Genomic DNA, 20,225 nt, shown 5'->3' on the forward strand with positions numbered 1-20,225 from the left:
GAATGTGGTCAGAATCTCATCCAGTGTGTGTGTTGGTCACACCCCAGGTGAGAGAGCATGTGACATCATCAGGGATGGAGATCCATGATGTCATCAATATTAAGCCCATATATGGAGATCGCTGATGTCATCAATATTGGCAACTCTACATCTGACCTCAAACCCTTAGATCTCCATATATGGAGCTGACCTGTTCTGACATTCCATATGTTGATCCTTCCCCATCCATCCTTCCTCTTCAATGTCTCCCTTTTGACTGACACCTGTCCATTTAAACTCTAGACGGGCCTGTTGACTGATACCTGTCCATGTAAACTCTAGACGGGCCTGTTGACTGATACCTGTCCATTTAAACTCTAGACGGGCCTGTTGACTGATACCTGTCCATTTAAACTCTAGACGGGCCTGTTGACTGATACCTGTCCATTTAAACTCTAGACGGGCCTGTTAACTGATACCTGTCCATTTAAACTCTAGATGGGCCTGTTGACTGATACCTGTCCATTTAAACTCTAGACGGGCCTGTTAACTGATACCTGTCCATTTAAACTCTAGATGGGCCTGTTGACTGATACCTGTCCATTTAAACTCTAGACGGGCCCGCCCCAAAGTTCTTAACAGGCCTGAAAATTAAGATCTTACCCCCCCATGCCAAAGCGCCAGCACTCGCCCAGCAGTGTGCTGTCACCCAGGCGGATGCGTACACGGATGCGCACACACACACACACACACACACACACACACACACACACACACACACACACACACACTGCACAGAAAATAGAATTGCAAATGTCACCCTCTCTGGTGCTCCCTGGTGGCTCAGCCAAGGCAGTGCATATACTGTATAGTCCCTAACCTTGCATGTCCCAAACTGTGCTTTTCTAATGACAGCGACGACCTTGTGCTAAGGTCAAGGTCGCCTTGGTGAGCACACGGTCAATGTCGTCTTCACGTATGTGTCAGTCTCTCTCCTCGCTCCTTCACTCCTTGGTTTTCTGTCACTCAACACTGACATATGTGAATTGAAGCTTGAATAAAAAAATTAAATTAAAGAAAAAACATAATGCAATCCTCCGGCCTTTTGTATAATGACACTGTTTTTTTATGTTCATGTAGAAAACAGAAGAAGAAATTATTATTATAAAGCTAGCAAAAAAACCTAGAAAAATAGTACAGTAGTGCATCCCGTGGATGCAGAGGTCGTTGTTTTATTGCGTCCCTTAACTATGAATTGCATGTTTGGGATGCAAAATAACACCCTATTTTAATCTCTGTATGTGTAGGTGCAGCTAAGGCACCTGATCAGTGTTTCCACACCTAAGCGCAAAACAGCCGCGGACAGAAGAAGCTGTGCGCAGCTTCTGTTTCCGGGTTTTTAGACAGCTGGTGGATGGAAATTAAGCTCCACCTCCGCGGACGACTGACGCGGAGGAGAGCGTTTCCGGGAATCTGGCCGTCGCGCAAGTCGTCCGCGGACGTGGAGCTTCTTTTCCATCCACCAGCTGTCTAAAAACCCGGAAAAATATGCTGCGCACAGCCGAGAACGTGCTGCGGCTCTATAGTAAGTCTGGCAGCACCTGATGACAGACAGGTGACTCCCTACTGGGAGAGAGAATGTGACACACAGGAAAAACGGGAAAAAAATAGTGTATTTATACTCATGAGGCAGCCATTCTTGGACGCGGGAACCTCTTTTGGTGTTTTAAGCATTATTTTATACTTTAGCTATTGAAAAAATAGCAGATCTACAAGCTATAGTAGCTCTGCTATTTTTGAGAAATCGTGTAAAATGCGGCACAAATCTTTGAATATATATTCTTTCAGAGAAAACGTTTCTAGCTCAAATCTTTGCTTCTGAGGGGTCCCTGGAACAACATATTTTCAGATGGGGGTCGGCAGTCAATTACATATCATTTTGGGGGTCCTTGACATGAAATATTGAGAACCACTGATACAGAAACGAGGTATTTCAGAAAACTGTCAAGAGCTTTGAGCTGCCTGGCCTAGAGGTATAAGCAACATGGAATGGCATGTTTAGTTATTCTGGGAAACAGCACCACCCTGTGGTAGGCCTACGTCAGGGTTTCTTATTGTCATGATTTTGCCCTGTGCTTGAAATTAGATTGAATTATATATTTCAGCTGTGCTGCCTGCAGTGAAACGCCTCCAGCTCCCTTAATGCTGCTGTTTGTCTGTCCTCTCTTGGGCTAAATGAGATGTCTGTGAGTAATCAGATTTTCCTGATATACATACATGTTTTGTACAAGTATGTTTTACAAGCAGCGTACAGTGATGTGTGTGTCTAGCTTTGCTCTGTTTGTCACATTGCTTTCTGTATAGAGGGTATATGCACATGACATCATCATCAAACCAGGAAGTTATGCAGGAATTCTGCCCACTGAGTGGCAAATAAAACTACTTTCTGGCCTCGACAGCCCAGACATCCACACAGAAAAGTCCTATATCTGGTTGCATTAAACAACTGTTAAACAGTGTTAAACTCACTTTGCATGTCGCTTTGCCACTCGATGTGCCATTCACTTCAAGCATGCACATACCCTCTATTATAACAGTAATTTGGGAATAAATAATGTTTGTATTTTGTTGTTATACAGTAAGACAGCGCCTTCTTGTTGGGAGATGTTTAGCTAGTGAGGATAGCTGTCATCCTCAGCTAGTGAGGCCCAGAGCCATCTAATAGAAGAGTTAGGACATTGAGGGGGCAGAAACCGAGCGCTCGAGTGAGCGCTGTTCATGTAGCCTGGCCTGAGACAAGCTGGAGTTGGTTAGGTTAATAATATCATTGATTTCTGCTGTTCAATCAATTCCAAACATGCAAACATGACCCGCTTTAATTACTTCAGTTTAAATGCTTAATCATGACTAGTAGGCCATGTACAATATTTTAATTTAGTTAATAAAGTTAATGACATACAGTAACAATAACTAAATGCATTTGAAATTAGATTAAAAAAATAAAGTGTATACTTTTCAGCATTAAAAAATAGCAAAAAACATTTCAGGATTTCAATTGAAATAATTAAATAAAAGTTAAAAAAGTGTGGAAACATGGTAAAAGTTGCCTAAACCCTCTGATTATTCTAGAGCAGTGGTTCCCAAAGTGGGGTCCGGGGACCCCCAGGGGTCCTTGAGGGAGTTCCACGGGGTCCCTCAGCTAAATGATGAAACCAAATGGACCCCTTATGGGTCTGTATATCTCTGAAAGTGTACACATTTCCATTTGTACACTCTCAGAGTTAAATTAACATTGATTTTACAATATGAATCGGGGGTCCCAGAGATAGAAATGCCATTCAATGGGGGACCGTATATAACCTATAATTTAGATAAAACCGGGGGGCCCTTGAAATGAAAACGGTGGAGAGCCGTAAAAGTCTTCTCTTATGGGGGGTCCTTACGGCGTATATTTTCAAATGGAGGGTCCCGTGGTCTAATTAGTGTCCACTTTGGGGTCCTTGACTTGACGTTGGTTGGTTCCACCACGACTGCTGTGTTGTTCTCTTCAGGCCAGGTGGAGGTCCAACACATCAGTGCTGTGTGTCGTGGGCGTGGGCACGTTGAGGTCCAGCCAGGCCCGGATCTCCTCCTGGTTCCTGGGTCTCTTCAGGCCACATGGAGGTCCAACACGTCAGTGCTGTGTGTCGTGGGCGTGGGCACGTTGAGGTCCAGCCAGGCCCGGATCTCCTCCTGGTTCCTGGCGACCCACTGGATGTTGTTCCGGACCGTCTCCAGAGCCTGCTGCCGGGGCATCTCTCCCGCTCCGGCGTCCGGCGTCAGCTGGAAGAAATGCTCCATCTGAGGGAAGATTAATTCCTTGTTAACCCATTCTGACCTGAGATCAGATTCTAAAGATGTTCTTCTACATCCTGACAGTTTTCCATTCTGACCTGAGATCAGATTCTAAAAATGTTCTTCTACATCCTGACAGTTTTCTGAAAAAGCTATGTTTCTGTGTCAGTCGTTCTTCGATTTTTCAAAAAAATAGCAGACCTACAAGCTCGTAGCTTGTACAAGCTACAAGCTCATAGCGCGCCACCGAGTGGCGCGCTATGAGCTTGTAGATCTGCTATTTTTCAATAGCTAAAGCGCAACACAATGCACTGTTGTTGTGAGCTACTTTGTGTCCTTTGCAGGTGATTATTTTTCCAAGTGTTACAGTTTGGAAGTGCTCGTTAGATATCACTCGACAGCCCTCATGCGTACCACACTGTTTATAATTAGCACATAATGCAGGAGGCAGCAGGTTTGCTTTACTGAAAACGAGTGCTTCCAAACTCTGACGTAAACATGGCTGCATGCGGTCTGCACACGGTCAATGCTATACAGTATACCAAAGATGGTTTATGTATGAAGATGGGCCAACTTCACTAGAGACCAAATGGTATACACAAATAGATAGATACAGGAAGTAAAGCAAAGTCGTTCCTCTCTTGCTAATTAATTCTCCTCTTGGGCGGTACGGTACCTTCCACAGCTGCAGCGGGGTGTTGTAGGAGGTGCTGATCCGACCCAGAAGACGGCCCAGGTTCCTGTCGGTGATGGTGTACCTGCAACGCCACACGCAAGTTAAAAGGTTCTAATTTAACCCACTTAAACCCACTTTAACCCATCATTTTGAAACTTCATCTGTTTGAAACAATACATAGCATTTCTACAAGCTCGTAGCGTGGCACCGAGTGCCACGCTACGAGCTTGTAGATCTGCTATTTTTGAGTGGTGCAACCACTCTAAGGAACAGCAATGTCCGTGTTCACCTATGTGTATATGTTAATGAGCCAGTATAATGAGTACCAGTAGGGGCGCTGTTGCCAGAAACACAGAGAGAGAGATAGTATTAGTGCTGTACTGTTGCCTGCTAATGAGAGAGAGAGGAGAGGGGGGGGGGGGGGGGGAGAGAGGGGAGTTGCACCACTCATCACACGGGTGTGATTTTATTTTTTTTAATCGTGGCAAAACTTGGAATATATACTCTTTTCAGAGTGAATGTTTTTTTTTAACTGCAATCGTTGGTGGGAGGAGGGACAACATATTTTGAGATGGCGGTCCGACTCCGGGGGCCAATTACATATCATTCTGGGGGTCCTTGACATGAAACCACTGATGCAGAAACAGGTTTTTCAGAAAACTGTTAGAAGACATTTGAATCTAAATTCTAAATCTAAATTTGAGCATTTTTCTTTTGTTTTGTGTGTGATTTCACCATGTTCACAGTGTGGCACATGATGTGGCAAACAGATATCCCACTACCGTACATAGGTAAAGGAAAGGTACTATGTTTACCCAGGGTAACTGGACTAAGGAAAGGAAAGGTACTATGTTTACCCAGGGTAACTGGACTAAGGAAAGGAAAGGTACTATGTTTACCCAGGGTAACTGGACTAAGGAAAGGAAAGGTACTATGTTTACCCAGGGTAACTGGACTAAGGAAAGGAAAGGTACTATGTTTACCCAGGGTAACTGGACTAAGGAAAGGAAAGGTACTATGTTTACCCAGGGTAACTGGACTAAGGAAAGGAAAGGTACTATGTTTACCCAGGGTAACTGGACTAAGGAAAGGAAAGGTACCATGTTTACCCAGGGTAACTGGACTAAGGAAAGGAAAGCTACTATGTTTACCCAGGGTAACTGGACTAAGGAAAGGAAAGGTACTATGTTTACCCAGGGTAACTGGACTAAGGAAAGGAAAGGTACTATGTTTACCCTGCAGGGTAACTGGACTAAGGAAAGGAAAGGTACTATGTTTACCCAGGGTAACTGGACTAAGGAAAGGAAAGGTACTATGTTTACCCAGGGTAACTGGACTAAGGAAAGGAAAGGTACTATGTTTACCCAGGGTAACTGGACTAAGGAAAGGAAAGGTACTATGTTTACCCAGGGTAAATGGACTAAGGAAAGGAAAGGTACTATGTTTAGTATGTTTACCCAGGGTAACTGGACTAAGCTCAAGAACTTGTTTACAGCCAGGCCCTGCTCATAGAACATTTCATGGTAGGGGTTCAATGCCTTGCTCAAGGGCACTTCAGCGGTGGTCATTTTAACGTGCCGGTCCGGGGATACGAACTATAGCGTCCAGTTTGGGAACCACTGCTGTATGAGGGCGGCGGTGGCCGAACGGTTTTGCGGAGCGGTCTTGATATCGGAAAAACAATTTGGGGACCCCCAGGGGGGGTCCCCAAATTGTTTTTCCTGCCCCAGATGATCCAAACAGACCTACCGGTCCACCAGGTAGTTCCAGTTGAGCGTGGTCCAGTCCCAGGCCATGTCCTTCCCCAGGGGGTTCTGGGAAACGTAGTTCACCACGGTGAACAGGTCCTGGCTCCGCACGATGCTGTCGTCTTTAGACGCCTCCAGTAACCTGCAGCAGGACGGTCACACCTTTACATCCACATGGGTGCGTGTAAACCTCCATTTTTGTAGTCTTTTCTTTTTTGGCAGTAGCCTATAGACGAATTCAGAAACGGGTCTCATGGTCGCAGCTTTACGTATTTCCTGTAGGCGGACTCGACGTAGTTTCTTCTACTACAGTGAACGGCAGAGTGACTGATGTTAGTCTGCCTCAAACGTTACTCTTTTACCTGCTTTTTTACTAACGCTAACATTGAAAAGATGCCCAGAACATCGAGATGAACCTGTGTAGTGTGTAGTTTATGGCTGCTCCAACAGTAGTGGCAACATTCCAAAAAAAATGAAAAACGCAATGTCAAAATATCCACCGCGGTGGCTGAGACCAGAGCCATGGAGTAATGGTTGAGACGAAGCAGTGAAAGGTCCTGAAAGATACATAACGTCAGTCTTATACCCAATACCCAATACAAAAAAGATACATAACGTCAGTCTTACCCAATGCCCAATACAAAAAAGATACATAACGTCAGTCTTACCCAATGCCCAATCTTTCTGTTTTATGAACACAAGGCTGTACTTTATACCTCATACTTTAACCCATTCTGAACGGGAACCCATTTTGGTGTTAGCATCATGTTATGCTTTAGCTATTGAAAAATAGCAGATCTACAAGCTCATAGCGCGCCACCGAGTGGCGCGCTACGAGCTTGTAGGTCTGCTATTTTTGAAAAATCGACTGACATTTTTAGAATCTGATCTCAGGTCAGAATGAGTTAATCAGACCAGTGTGTGTCCAGTGGAAACCTCGTATGAATCTGATCTCAGGTCAGAATGGGTTAAATGCTTAGTATGAGGTATAAAATACAGCAGCATGTATTTTGATGCTGTCGTAATGGCTGATTTTACACTTGCTGAAAATAACCGCGACGCGTTGTGAGCTTGTAGATCTGCTATTTTCAGCATGCAACCAAGTGTAAAAGGACTAATACTGCATGGATCTCTTGTCCACTAGTCCCTTCCTAAGTCCCTTTTTTGTCTAGTTTTTATTTGTTCACGAACTTGTCAGTATATTTAGTCTCAGTTTTAGTTATTCTTAGCTTAGTTTTCATTTAGTTTACATTTAGTTTTCGTCAGTGGAAATAGGTAGTCGACGAACATTAATAGTTTTAGTGGACAACAATAACCAAGGATGGTTTCATTTATAGTTTTAGTGGACTATGAGCGTCGCAGGCCCGCCCCCTTTCATGACGACGCCAGGCCCGCCCCCTTTCATGACGACACCAGGCCCGCCCCCTTTCATGACGACACCAGGCTCCGCCCCCTTTCATGACGACGCCAGGCCTGCCCCCTTTCATGACGACGCCAGGCCCGCCCCCTTTCATGACGACGCCAGGCCCAGTCCCGCCCCCTTTCATGACGACGCCAGGCCCAGTCCCGCCCCCTTTCATGACGACGCCAGGCCCACCCCCTTTCATGACGACGCCAGGCCCGCCCCCTTTCATGACGACACCAGGCCCGCCCCCTTTCATGACGACACCAGGCTCCGCCCCCTTTCATGACGACGCCAGGCCCGCCCCCTTTCATGACGACGCCAGGCCCGCCCCCTTTCATGACGACGCCAGGCCCGCCCCCTTTCATGACGACACCAGGCCCGCCCCCTTTCATGACGACGCCAGGCCCGCCCCCTTTCATGACGACACCAGGCTCCGCCCCCTTTCATGACGACGCCAGGCCCGCCCCCTTTCATGACGAAGCCAGGCCCAGTCCCGCCCCCTTTCATGACGACGCCAGGCCCGCCCCCTTTCATGACGACGCCAGGCCCGCCCCCTTTCATGACGACACCAGGCCCGCCCCCTTTCATGACGACACCAGGCTCCGCCCCCTTTCATGACGACGCCAGGCCCGCCCCCTTTCATGACGAAGCCAGGCCCAGTCCCGCCCCCTTTCATGACGACGCCAGGCCCGCCCCCTTTCATGACGAAGCCAGGCCCAGTCCCGCCCCCTTTCATGACGACGCCAGGCCCGCCCCCTTTCATGACGACGCCAGGCCCGCCCCCTTTCATGACCACACCAGGCCCGCCCCCTTTCATGACGACACCAGGCTCCGCCCCCTTTCATGACGACGCCAGGCCCGCCCCCTTTCATGACGACGCCAGGCCCGCCCCCTTTCATGATGAAAAGTCTATGAGGAAAATAATTTCCTGGGCCCTGGTAGGGGGCGGGGCTGCGCGGGTGTTTTACCTGTAGAGCAGCGTGACGTCCTCCACCGAGGACAGCCCCAGCAGCAGCTTGTCCTTCTCCTGGGCCAGCGTAGCGGCTTTGTAGCGGTCGAACAGGACGTTCCACTTCTCCTCGCTGCCCGAGTTCTTCATGCCGTAGCGGTAGACCAGAAGACGGAGGTTGACCGCCACGCTGCTGCAGAGAGAAGACGCATTTAGAGAAGAGGGTCCGGGGACCAGGGACGGATTAACCCCCACGAGGGCCCCTGGGTCCGTATGTCTTTGCAGGGCCCCCATAGCGCGTGTGAGTGCGACATTTTTATGTTTTTCCGTGTTTTTATCATCTTTTTGACCTAACTTAACAAAATAAATGGCCAACGAAGGGCCCCAGGAGCCCATTTCAGGGGGCCCCTGGGCCACGGCCCCACTGGCCCAATGGCTAATTTGTCCCTACCGGGGACCCCCAGGGGTCCTTGAGGGAGTTCAAGGGGGTCCCCAGCTAAATGATAGTTTGGAACCAAATGGACCCTTATGGGTCTGTAACTCTGAGAGTGTACAAATGGACCCACATCATTTAATAAAGTTAAATTAACAATAACTTTACAATGTAAATGGTACAGCAGTAATATACTGTACCTCAGATCTCCACTGATCCACTGGTCGAAGACGCGAGACGCCTCGTTCAGGGCAGCTGTGTCTCCCATTCCACAGGACAGGCCCAGCACCGTCTCCCTCAGGAGCCTGGCGCACGCACGCACGCACGCACACACACACACACACACACACACACACACACACACACACACACACACACACAGGCAGAGACGCACGCACACACACAGGCAGAGACGCATGCACGCACACACACACACACGCGCACGCACGCACACAGGCAGAGACGCACGCACGCACAAACACACACACACATCCATCAGTCACATTAAATGTTAAACGTGATATTTATTTGGTTAAAGTTAGTGTTAAATAGCTCTATATTGTGACAGTAATCATTGCTAAGTGGTGTGTGTTCGGTAACAGTACATATAGCTCTATATTGTGACAGTAATCATTGCTATAGAGTGTGTTCAGTAACGGTGTTAAATAGCTCTATATTGTGACAGTAATCATTGCTATAGAGTGTGTTCAGTAACAGTGTTAAATAGCTCTATATTGTGACAGTAATCATTGCTATAGAGTGTGTTCAGTAATGGTGTTAAATAGCTCTATAGTGTGACAGTAATCATTGCTATAGAGTGTGTTCAGTAACAGTGTTAAATAGCTCTATATTGTGACAGTAATCATTGCTATAGAGTGTGTTCAGTAACAGTGTTAAATAGCTCTATATTGTGACAGTAATCATTGCTATAGAGTGTGTTCAGTAACAGTGTTAAATAGCTCTATATTGTGACAGTAATCATTGCTATAGAGTGTGTTCAGTGAAAGTGCTAAATAGCTCTATAGTGTGACAGTAATCATTGCTATAGAGTGTGTTCGGTAACAGTGTTAAATAGCTCTATATTGTGACAGTAATCATTGCTATAGAGTGTGTTCAGTGAAAGTGCTAAATAGCTCTATAGTGTGACAGTAATCATTGCTATAGTGTGTGTTCAGTAACAGTGTTAAATAGCTCTATATTGTGACCGTAATCATTGCTATAGAGTGTGTTCGGTAACAGTGTTAAATAGCTCTATATTGTGACAGTAATCATTGCTATAGAGTGTGTTCGGTAACAGTGTTAAATAGCTCTATATTGTGACAGTAATCATTGCTATAGAGTGTGTTCGGTAACAGTGTTAAATAGCTCTATATTGTGACAGTAATCATTGCTATAGAGTGTGTTCAGTGAAAGTGCTAAATAGCTCTATAGTGTGACAGTAATCATTGCTATAGTGTGTGTTCAGTAACAGTGTTAAATAGCTCTATATTGTGACCGTAATCATTGCTATAGTGTGTGTTTAGTAACAGTGTTAAATATCTCTATAGTGTGACAGTAATCATTGCTATAGTGTGTTCAGTAACGGTGTTAAATAGCTCTATATTGTGACAGTAATCATTGCTAAGCGGTGTTTGTTCCGTAACAGTACATATAGCTCTATATTGTGACAGACAGTATAGTGAAGTCATTGCTATTGTAGCCTCGGAAACCCAGATGATTTTATTTCCAGGGAGAAAAGAAAAGTCCGGGGCCGAGTCCACTTCAATTCGCAATCGGTCTCTCTCTCTGCTGATTTCTGATCGTCTGCACCTTCGTTAAATTGATGCAGACACGCACACGCGTACACACAAACACACACACACGTACACACACACACTCCTCTCTCTTGTAGTCATCAGGATGATATCGTTACGTCATGTTGTAGTCATTGTTTTGTAGTCAAACGGGTGAACGTTACGAGGGTACTCGCTCATGTTCAGTGTTTTCTCACCTCTCTGTCTGGGATCCTGTATCCTGTATCCTGTATCCTGTATCCTGTATCCTGTATCCTGTATCCTGTATCCTGTATCCTGTATCCTGTATCATGTTCAGTGTTTTCTCACCTCTCTGTCTGGGATCCTGTATCCTGTATCCTGTATCCTGTATCCTGTATCCTGTATCATGTTCAGTGTTTTCTCACCTCTCTGTCTGGGATCCTGTATCGTTCCATCCCAGTCTCCCGGAGATGTCGCTCACATAGCCTCGAAACAGCGTCTAAATACACCAGAAAACAGGTGACAGTTTCACACCAGTTTCACACCAGTTTTCACACCAGTTTCACACCAGTTTCACACCAGTTTCACACCAGTTTCACACCAGTGTCACACCAGTTTCACACCAGTGTCACACCAGTTTCACACCAGTTTCACACCAGTTTCACACCAGTGTCACACCAGTTTCACACCAGTTTCACATGCAACATGATAGCAGTGGCTACCCAACCTTCAATCTCATATAGATTTTTTTCCAGAGATTGCTTTTCGACGACTGCCTTTCTCCTGCAATAAACTATTCTACCAACGTTATGAATTATGCCTTTGATCTGCTTAACCCAGTAGGCCTACATGTATGTGGTGAATCATGGAACTTGGGGTAGAGGTGGCGTGGCGTGTATAATCTGACCTGGAACTTGGGGTAGAGGGGCGTGGCGTGTATGATCTGACCTGGAACTTGGGGTAGAGGGGCGTGGCCTATGGTCTGACCTGGAACTTGGGGTAGAGGGGCGTGGCCTATGGTCTGACCTGGAACTTGGGGTAGAGGGGCGTGGCCTATGGTCTGACCTGGAACTTGGGGTAGAGGGGCGTGGCCTATGGTCTGACCTGGAACTTGGGGTAGAGGGGCGTGTTGGAGAGCATCTCCTTCACGTAGGCGAGGGAGGAGCTGAGGCGACTCCAGGCGATGTACTCGGTCTCGTTGGTCATGTAGCGCGTCAGGTCCAACGCCGTGCCGTAATCCACCACGTCTGCCCTGAGAGGTTAAACATTAAAGGTATATTCAGTGATTTCACTTAATTCAAATATCACTTATTATTTTGTTTTGTTGTGATAATCCTCTCTACTATAGAGTGTGCTGACCATATAAGGAGTTCCTCCCTGTCCCCAGTTAACCCCTGGGGGGAGTCAAAAAACCTTAGGTTTCGTTTTTGACTCTATCCTGATTGGACGAAGGCTTAGGTCCCACAGCCAAAAACGAAACCTACGTTTTTTTGAGTGAAATCACTGAATATACCTTTAAAGATGTGTTGCTGTCGGGAGGAAACCTTATAACTCCATTTTTGAGGTTTTTGATTTTTTTTGTGTGGCATAAATCAGTGCTATTGAACACCCTTTAGGTGTGTGTGTTGTTTCATAAATCAGTGCTATTGAACACCCTTTAGGTGTGTGTGTTGTTTCATAAATCAGTGCTATTGAACACCCTTTAGGTCTGTGTGTTGTTTCATAAATCAGTGCTGTTGAACACCCTTTAGGTGTGTGTGTTGTTTCATAAATCAGTGCTATTGAACACCCTTTAGGTGTGTGTGTGTTGTTTCATAAATCAGTGCTATTGAACACCCTTTACGTCTGTGTGTTGTTTCATAAATCAGTGCTGTTGAACATCCTTTACGTCTGTGTGTTGTTTCATAAATCAGTGCTATTGAACACCCTTTACGTCTGTGTGTTGTTTCATAAATCAGTGCTGTTGAACACCCTTTACGTCTGTGTGTTGTTTCATAAATCAGTGCTATTGAACACCCTTTAGGTGTGTGTGTTGTTCCATAAATCAGTGCTATTGAACACCCTTTAGGTGTGTGTGTTGTTTCATAAATCAGTGCTATTGAACACCCTTTAGGTGTGTGTGTGTTGTTTCATAAATCAGTGCTATTGAACACCCTTATGTGTGTGTGTGTTGTTTCATAAATCAGTGCTATTGAACACCCTATAGGTGTGTGTGTTGTTTCATAAATCAGTGCTATTGAACACCCTTTACGTCTGTGTGTTGTTCCATACATCAGTGCTGTTGAACACCCTTTACGTCTGTGTGTTGTTTCATAAATCAGTGCTATATTGAACATCCTTTACGTCTGTGTGTTGTGGCATAAATCAGTGCTGTTGAACACCCTTTACGTCTGTGTGTTGTTCCATAAATCAGTGCTGTTGAACACCCTTTACGTCTGTGTATTGTGGCATAAATCAGTGCTATTGAACACCCTTTAGGTGTGTGTATTGTGGCATAAATCAGTGCTGTTGAACACCCTTTACGTCTGTGTGTTGTTCCATAAATCAGTGCTGTTGAACACCCTTTACGTCTGTGTGTTGTTTCATAAATCAGTGCTATTGAACACCCTTTACGTCTGTGTGTTGTTTCATAAATCAGTGCTATTGAACACCCTTTACGTCTGTGTGTTGTGGCTTAAATCAGTGCTGTTGAACACCCTTTACGTCTGTGTGAGGCCTAATAACACCGGGGTTATTGTTCCTACCTGGCTAGAGCGAACGCGTCATCGATGAAACTGGTTCGGTCAGCTGCGTCAAACTCCTGGAAGAGCCAATGAAGGACGAGTGACACATGCACGGTTATGTTATACACCTTCTTATTTGTTAATATGCTTTATGCACGCACGTGCGCACGCACGCACATTTGAAAACGTATGAAAATGAGATCTGCACAATGAATACTTTTGGTACTTTTGTACTTTTCACTCATTCAGTACATTTAGGATTCTGGACTTTTACTTTCCTATACATTGCAGTATGGATACTTTTACTCTTGTGTGAAGTGAGGGCCAGTATTTAATATTTATATCACCCAAATTATGTCTTAAGTTGTCATTTATTGCCCTGAACAAACAAACAAACAAAGTCCATAGACTTGGCCCGTGATGGGTTACTTATAATTAGGCTCTTAAAAACAAAAACAAAATAAAGTCCATAGACTTGGCTGGCTATAGCTATGGCGTAATTTCATAAATGTGCGTCTCACTGTAAATCCCTGGAACATGTGACGCGTTTAAACCTAAACACCATGTGTGTAATATTAAAATGCCAAGTGTTTATTAATATTCATACAATACAGTAGAACACCTCACGAGAACACCTAGTGTTCAAATTCTGAACACCTATAATATGACTGACTTTGATTGTAAAAACTAAACACGTTTATGTGTTTAAAAAGTGTTATAATCTAAACACTGTGACACGTTTAAAAAGTGTTACAAATTATGTGTTTAAAACCGTTTATAACCTAAACGCTTGGGTTTAATGTCTAGGTTTTGGTGTCGTTACCATGTGGTTGTCTATGAGCTGCTGGCTGATGGTTAGGTTTTGGAGGTGTCATTATTACCATGTGGTTGTCTGTGAGCTGCTGGCTGATGGCTCCCCAGGTCGTCTGGTCGGTGGTGACTCTGTAGAACCCAATGTGGTCGTTGTTGATCTTCAACAGGCCGTCACTGAGGGGGTTGTAGTCTGGAACCACCAGCGCTGGAAATATACATCCATCATTATTGTGTGTTGATTTTTACAATGTTAGGAAGGGACTAGTGGACAAGAGATCCAGTATAAGCAATTTCACACTTGGTTGCATGCTGAAAATAGCCGCTCTACAAGAAGCTCACAACACACAGGGCCGGCCCTAAGCAATTTGGCACCCTATAAGGCCGCCCTGGGCCATGGCCTATGTGGCCTATACGAGCCAGCCATGACAACGCGTCGTGAGCTTGTAGATCTGCTATTTTCAGCAAATGTAAAATCAATCATTATGACGGCATCAAGGCCTGAGTCAGTCAGTCAGTCAGTCAGAACAGCGTATAGTACCATCCATGCTCTTGTTGAAGATAACAGAGGAGTTTCTGTCGCTGGTCACTGAGTGCCACTTCACTGGGATGGTCCACTCGTAGCTGTAGCACACGCACACACACACACACACACACACACACACACACACACACACACACACACACACACACACACACACACACGTCTATGATTAGCATACCAAGAAGGAGGCAGTCCTCCTCCCCCCCAGCCCCAACCAACGACTCTACCCATAATAGTGACTTTTGATTATAAGTTAAAGATCTCTTCGGAGAAGGATTGCTTTTGGTTTGGTTGTTGTAGCTTATACTTCTGTTGTTTGTTTTGCATTCTTGAACGTTTTTTAATTAATTAATTCATGTGACCTTTTTAATTACTCACTTTTTGCACGAGCTGCTGCTTCTCGTTTACAATATGTTCCGGGTCTTTGCCCCTAGAGACACTAAGCCCCACCCCTAACCGGTTCAGTTCTTTTCCACCGGTTGGTTCCCAATGGGAACCGGTTCAGTTCTTTTCCACGGGTTGGTTCCCAGTGGGAACCGGTTCAGTTCTTTTCCACCGGTTGGTTCCCAGTGGGAACCGGTTCAGTTCTTTTCCACGGGTTGGTTCCCAGTGGGAACCGGTTCAGTTCTTTTCCACCGGTTGGTTCCCAGTGGGAACCGGTTCAGTTCTTTTCCACCGGTTGGTTCCCAGTGGGAACCGGTTCAGTTCTTTTCCACCGGTTGGTTCCCAGTGGGAACCGGTTCAGTTCTTTTCCACCGGTTGGTTCCCAGTGGGAACCCGTTCTGTTCTTTTCCACCGGTTGGTTCCCAGTGGGAACCGGTTCAGTTCTTTTCCACCGGTTGGTTCCCAGTGGGAACCGGTTCAGTTCTTTTCCACCGGTTGGTTCCCAGTGGGAACCGGTTCAGTTCTTTTCCACCGGTTGGTTCCCAGTGGGAACCGGTTCAGTTCTTTTCCACCGGTTGGTTCCCAGTGGGAACCGGTTCAGTTCTTTTCCACCGGTTGGTTCCCAGTGGGAACCGGTTCAGTTCTTTTCCACCGGTCGGTTCCCAGTGGGAACCGGTTCAGTTATTTTCCACCGGTTGGTTCCCAGTGGGAACAGGGGGTCTGTGTGCAACGTGTGTGTCTTTCACATGTCAGTTAATAGTTACATGACGGTGGGTGTCCTGACCTGAAGGGGGAGGGGGGCAGGCTGGGGTCAGCGTTGGGGTCCAGGAGGAAGCGCTTCTGGGTCAGAGTGGCCGAGGACTCTGAAACGGACACGTTCACCACAGGATACCCCATCTGTTTGGTCCAGGTGTCCATCACCTCTCCTACTGGGAGACCACTCACCTGGAAAACACGCACGCACACACACAGGCACGCACGCGTTGCACGCGCCCGCACACACACGCACGCACGGACACGCACGCACACACAGGAGCAGTGTGTGACTTTATCTTGTTAAAATAGTGTTCTTAGCTCTATAGTCACAGCTCTAGCACAAATCACCCGCGATGCAGGTTACAAATCACCCGTGGCTGCCGACATGCATTGCGGGTTACAAATCACCCGTCTCGTCTGTGTGCGGTTAGGGTTAGGTTAGTGTTAGAGTAGGTTGTCAGACTAGTGGCTGTCGTACTCTGGATATGTTGGTACCAATGTCCTGCACCCCTCCCTCCCCAAACGATGCCCCCTCCCTCCCTTCAGAAGATGAACCCACCTCAGCCAGACTGGCCCAGAAGTTGTCTGTCTTGGCGTTCTTGAAGTGAAAGTCCTTCAGGTATTTCTGTTGAGAGAAGAAGGCAGTACAGTAAATAAATATGTATCTGAACATTTATTTAATCAGTACTGTTAATGTACTGTACTGTACTGTTATGTATGTATGGTGATGAACACATACACACATTATGTATCTTTCAGGACCTTTCACTGCTCTCCAAAGTTGAATGTTGCCTCTACTGTTCGAGCCATAGACGTTATATATAAAGGCTAGATGGCCCAGTGCACTGTGGGATGTGTAGTTCTATGTTTAGCTTATCTGCCTAATGCTGTTTTTATATGAACGTCATATAAAAGCATATAAGTATGCGGACGTCTCTGACGTTTATAACAAACCAAAATTGAGCAGGTTATGGTTCTTTAAAAAGTACACGCCCCGTAGACACTATGTTATGCTGCCCCGAGGTAAGATGGCCGCCACATAGCAACGTCGCTCTCCATTGGCCAGAGCGCTGGGAGCCATCTATCAGTTTCTGTCTGTATGTAAAAGGAGTGTTTAGTGTATATAGTGTGGAGGAACTTACTCGACATCCGTCTCTGAAGTTGTCTCTCCCCAACCAGTCCTCAACCATCCTCAGAATGGACGCCCCCTGGTGGACATGTACATGTACTGTTATTAAAGGTATTATTCAACCAGTCCTCAACCATCCTGAGGAATGGACGCCCCCTGGTGGACATGTACATGTACTGTTATTAAAGGTATATTCAACCAGTCCTCAACCATCCTCAGAATGGACGCCCCCTGGTGGACATGTACATGTACTGTTATTAAAGGTATATTCAACCAGTCCTCAACCATCCTGAGAATGGACGCCCCCTGGTGGACATGTACATGTACTGTTATTAAAGGTATTATTCAACCAGTCCTCAACCATCCTCAGAATGGACGCCCCCTGGTGGACATGTACATGTACTGTTATTAAAGGTATATTCAACCAGTCCTCAACCATCCTGAGGAATGGACGCCCCCTGGTGGACATGTACTGTATATGTTATTAACACTTATTTCAACCAAAGGAAATCACTCACCCTACCTTTAGTCTATTAAGTTCTATTGCTAGTTTGACCACTTCAAATACGGTGTATAAATGGTGTACCTTGCTGTAGGAGATGGTGTATAAACGGTGTATTAGCTTTAGAAACGGGTATAGATTCATTGGTACTCCTGAGGAGGACAGAGTCTGTCTAGTGTGTGATTTAAAAGAAATTGAAAATGAAATTATTTTTTTGTTTTACTGCCCATTATATGAAGAATTAAGACATATATTATTTTGTAAAATGACAACCATGTGCTGACTTTTTCTGGTTGGAGGACTATGATAAACTGGAATTTTGTTTTAGGAAAGGTATTTTTGCTTTGGCAGACTTTTTATGCAGGGCGTGGGAAATAAGGCAGAATGTTTTGTTTGTGTAAAAAAAAAAGAAAAAGAAAATGGAATATCAACAAAACATATCTGTTTCTTGTACACAATGCAATATTGAAGCAATGATATGGTGTGTCCTGTAAGTCCATGTGGGCTGGGCGCCTTTGGTGCAGGACATAAAAATAAAGAAATCTATCTATCTATCATGTACCTTGCTGTAGGAGATGGCGTATAAACGGTACCTTGCTGTAGGAGATGGCGTATAAACGGTACCTTGCTGTATAAACGGTACCTTGCTGTAGGAGATGGTGTATAAACGGTACCTTGCTGTAGGAGATGGTGTATAAACGGTACCTTGCTGTAGGAGATGGTGTATAAACGGTACCTTGCTGTATAAACGGTACCTTGCTGTAGGAGATGGTGTATAAACGGTACCTTGCTGTAGGAGATGGTGTATGAACGGTACCTTGCTGTATAAACGGTACCTTGCTGTAGGAGATGGTGTATGAACGGTACCTTGCTGTATAAACGGTACCTTGCTGTAGGAGATGCTGTATGAACGGTACCTTGCTGTATAAACGGTACCTTGCTGTAGGAGATGGCGTCGAACACGGACGTGATCTCGGCGGGCGTGGACACGTTGACGATGATTGGATGAGAGGACAGCAGGGCGTCGTTGGTCATCACAGGAAGCACGTCGCTGATGATCATGATGTCACGCTGTGTCAGGACGGCAAAAAGAAAAATCACACCCGTGTGAAGTGAGGGGCGCTCCTATCATCTTACAGCATCAATTACAACATAATGTTTGGGTTTTGTCTCTTTATTGTCTATGAGGCGTTTTCTTAAACAAACATCGTTGAAAAACAAACATTAAAGCTGTATATAGGAGGGGCTGGCGCCCCTCAAAAATGGACCCTTACGGGGTTCCATTTGTACCCTCTCAGAGTTATGGGGGACCTTGAAATTAAAAGGTTTGAGAACCACTCAGGACCACTTGAGGACTCACCATGCCCCAGAGATTCTATATATAGAGGACTCACCATGCCCCAGAGCTTCTATATATAGAGGACTCACCATGCCCCAGAGCTTCTATATATAGAGGACTCACCATGCCCCAGAGCTTCTATATATAGAGGACTCACCATGCCCCAGAGCTTCTATATATAGAGGACTCACCATGCCCCAGAGCTTCTATATATAGAGGACTCACCATGCCCCAGAGCTTCTATATATAGAGGACTCACCATGCCCCAGAGCTTCTATATATAGAGGACTCACCATGCCCCAGAGCTTCTATATATAGAGGACTCACCATGCCCCAGTCGGGCTCTGCTTTCTCCACACCGATGTACTCAAAGAAACTGGCGAAGCCCTCGTTGAGCCACAGGTCGTCCCACCAGTCCATGGTCACGATGTTCCCGAACCACTGCAAGACAAACGTCATGTTAACGTCATGTTAACGTCATGTTCCCGAACCACTGCAAGACAAACGTTATGCCGTGAAATACCTGCATTTAACCATTACGACCCGACACTGCACAAGGAAAGGAAAACAAACTAAAAACTGTTTCTAAGTCTCAGTGGTGCCCAAACTATTTCATGTCAAGGAGGCCCAGAATTATATGTATTATAGCTGTGACCCCCATAGGGAAATATGTTGTTCCAGGGAAGTCCCCCGATCTGTGTAAAACTTTATGCACAGTCCAAGTAAAAACCTTTTTCAGGAGGCCGACTGTAAAACATAGTTTTTTTTCTGATATTACTCCTTCAAATTCTATCCAAATGTCACGCAAATCGGTACTCATGCTCTTTACACTGCATGTGATCAAGATTCGTGCGTGTGTGCGTGCGCTGGCAGGGAGGGCAGGCGCATCTAGAAATTAATATGCTTGGCGTGACTACAAATCAAGTGTTAAGATCAGTCATGTTAAATATTAACAAAGGATGAAAATAAAACAGTTCTGCATTTTGATACTGTAATGAAGTAGTAAATGAATATATTGTGTGAAGGTCCTTTATGGCTTTATGATGTGGCGACACCGAGGTGCAATCAGTCCATAGATCTTTACAGTCCATAGATCTTTACAGACTACTTACTATCTGTGAGGGATCGGGGGTTCATATCTCTGCCGTAAAAACCTCATAAAAGCGTCACGCTGTCATTGATTGATTGATTGAAATCTTTATTAACAGTTTGCAGAATTACAGTACATTTCAAGCACAAACTCAATACAAAGACTGTTAA

At 45.5% G+C, this 20,225-nt stretch overlaps 1 protein-coding gene across 1 annotated transcript in view; it reads right to left on the reverse strand.

The window, feature by feature from the left end:
* Positions 1 to 3,627: 3,627 nt before the first annotated feature.
* enpep (glutamyl aminopeptidase) overlaps positions 3,628 to 20,225 on the reverse strand; it is a gene marked incomplete at both ends in the record, with an annotated part of 49,127 nt that continues 32,529 nt past the window's right edge. The window contains 15 exons of the mRNA XM_080783385.1: positions 3,628 to 3,819; positions 4,490 to 4,571; positions 6,239 to 6,379; positions 8,611 to 8,784; positions 9,225 to 9,329; positions 11,204 to 11,277; positions 11,883 to 12,030; positions 13,523 to 13,578; positions 14,383 to 14,519; positions 14,853 to 14,935; positions 16,024 to 16,184; positions 16,555 to 16,620; positions 17,138 to 17,203; positions 18,563 to 18,697; positions 19,293 to 19,406. Of these exons, the coding sequence (XP_080639511.1) occupies positions 3,628 to 3,819; positions 4,490 to 4,571; positions 6,239 to 6,379; positions 8,611 to 8,784; positions 9,225 to 9,329; positions 11,204 to 11,277; positions 11,883 to 12,030; positions 13,523 to 13,578; positions 14,383 to 14,519; positions 14,853 to 14,935; positions 16,024 to 16,184; positions 16,555 to 16,620; positions 17,138 to 17,203; positions 18,563 to 18,697; positions 19,293 to 19,406 (1,734 nt within the window). The remainder of the gene's footprint in view (positions 3,820 to 4,489; positions 4,572 to 6,238; positions 6,380 to 8,610; positions 8,785 to 9,224; positions 9,330 to 11,203; positions 11,278 to 11,882; positions 12,031 to 13,522; positions 13,579 to 14,382; positions 14,520 to 14,852; positions 14,936 to 16,023; positions 16,185 to 16,554; positions 16,621 to 17,137; positions 17,204 to 18,562; positions 18,698 to 19,292; positions 19,407 to 20,225) is intronic.

The sequence above is a fragment of the Protomyctophum bolini genome (assembly GCF_963924005.1).
Source record: "Protomyctophum bolini genome assembly, chromosome: 15".
NCBI lineage: Eukaryota > Metazoa > Chordata > Actinopteri > Myctophiformes > Myctophidae > Protomyctophum > Protomyctophum bolini.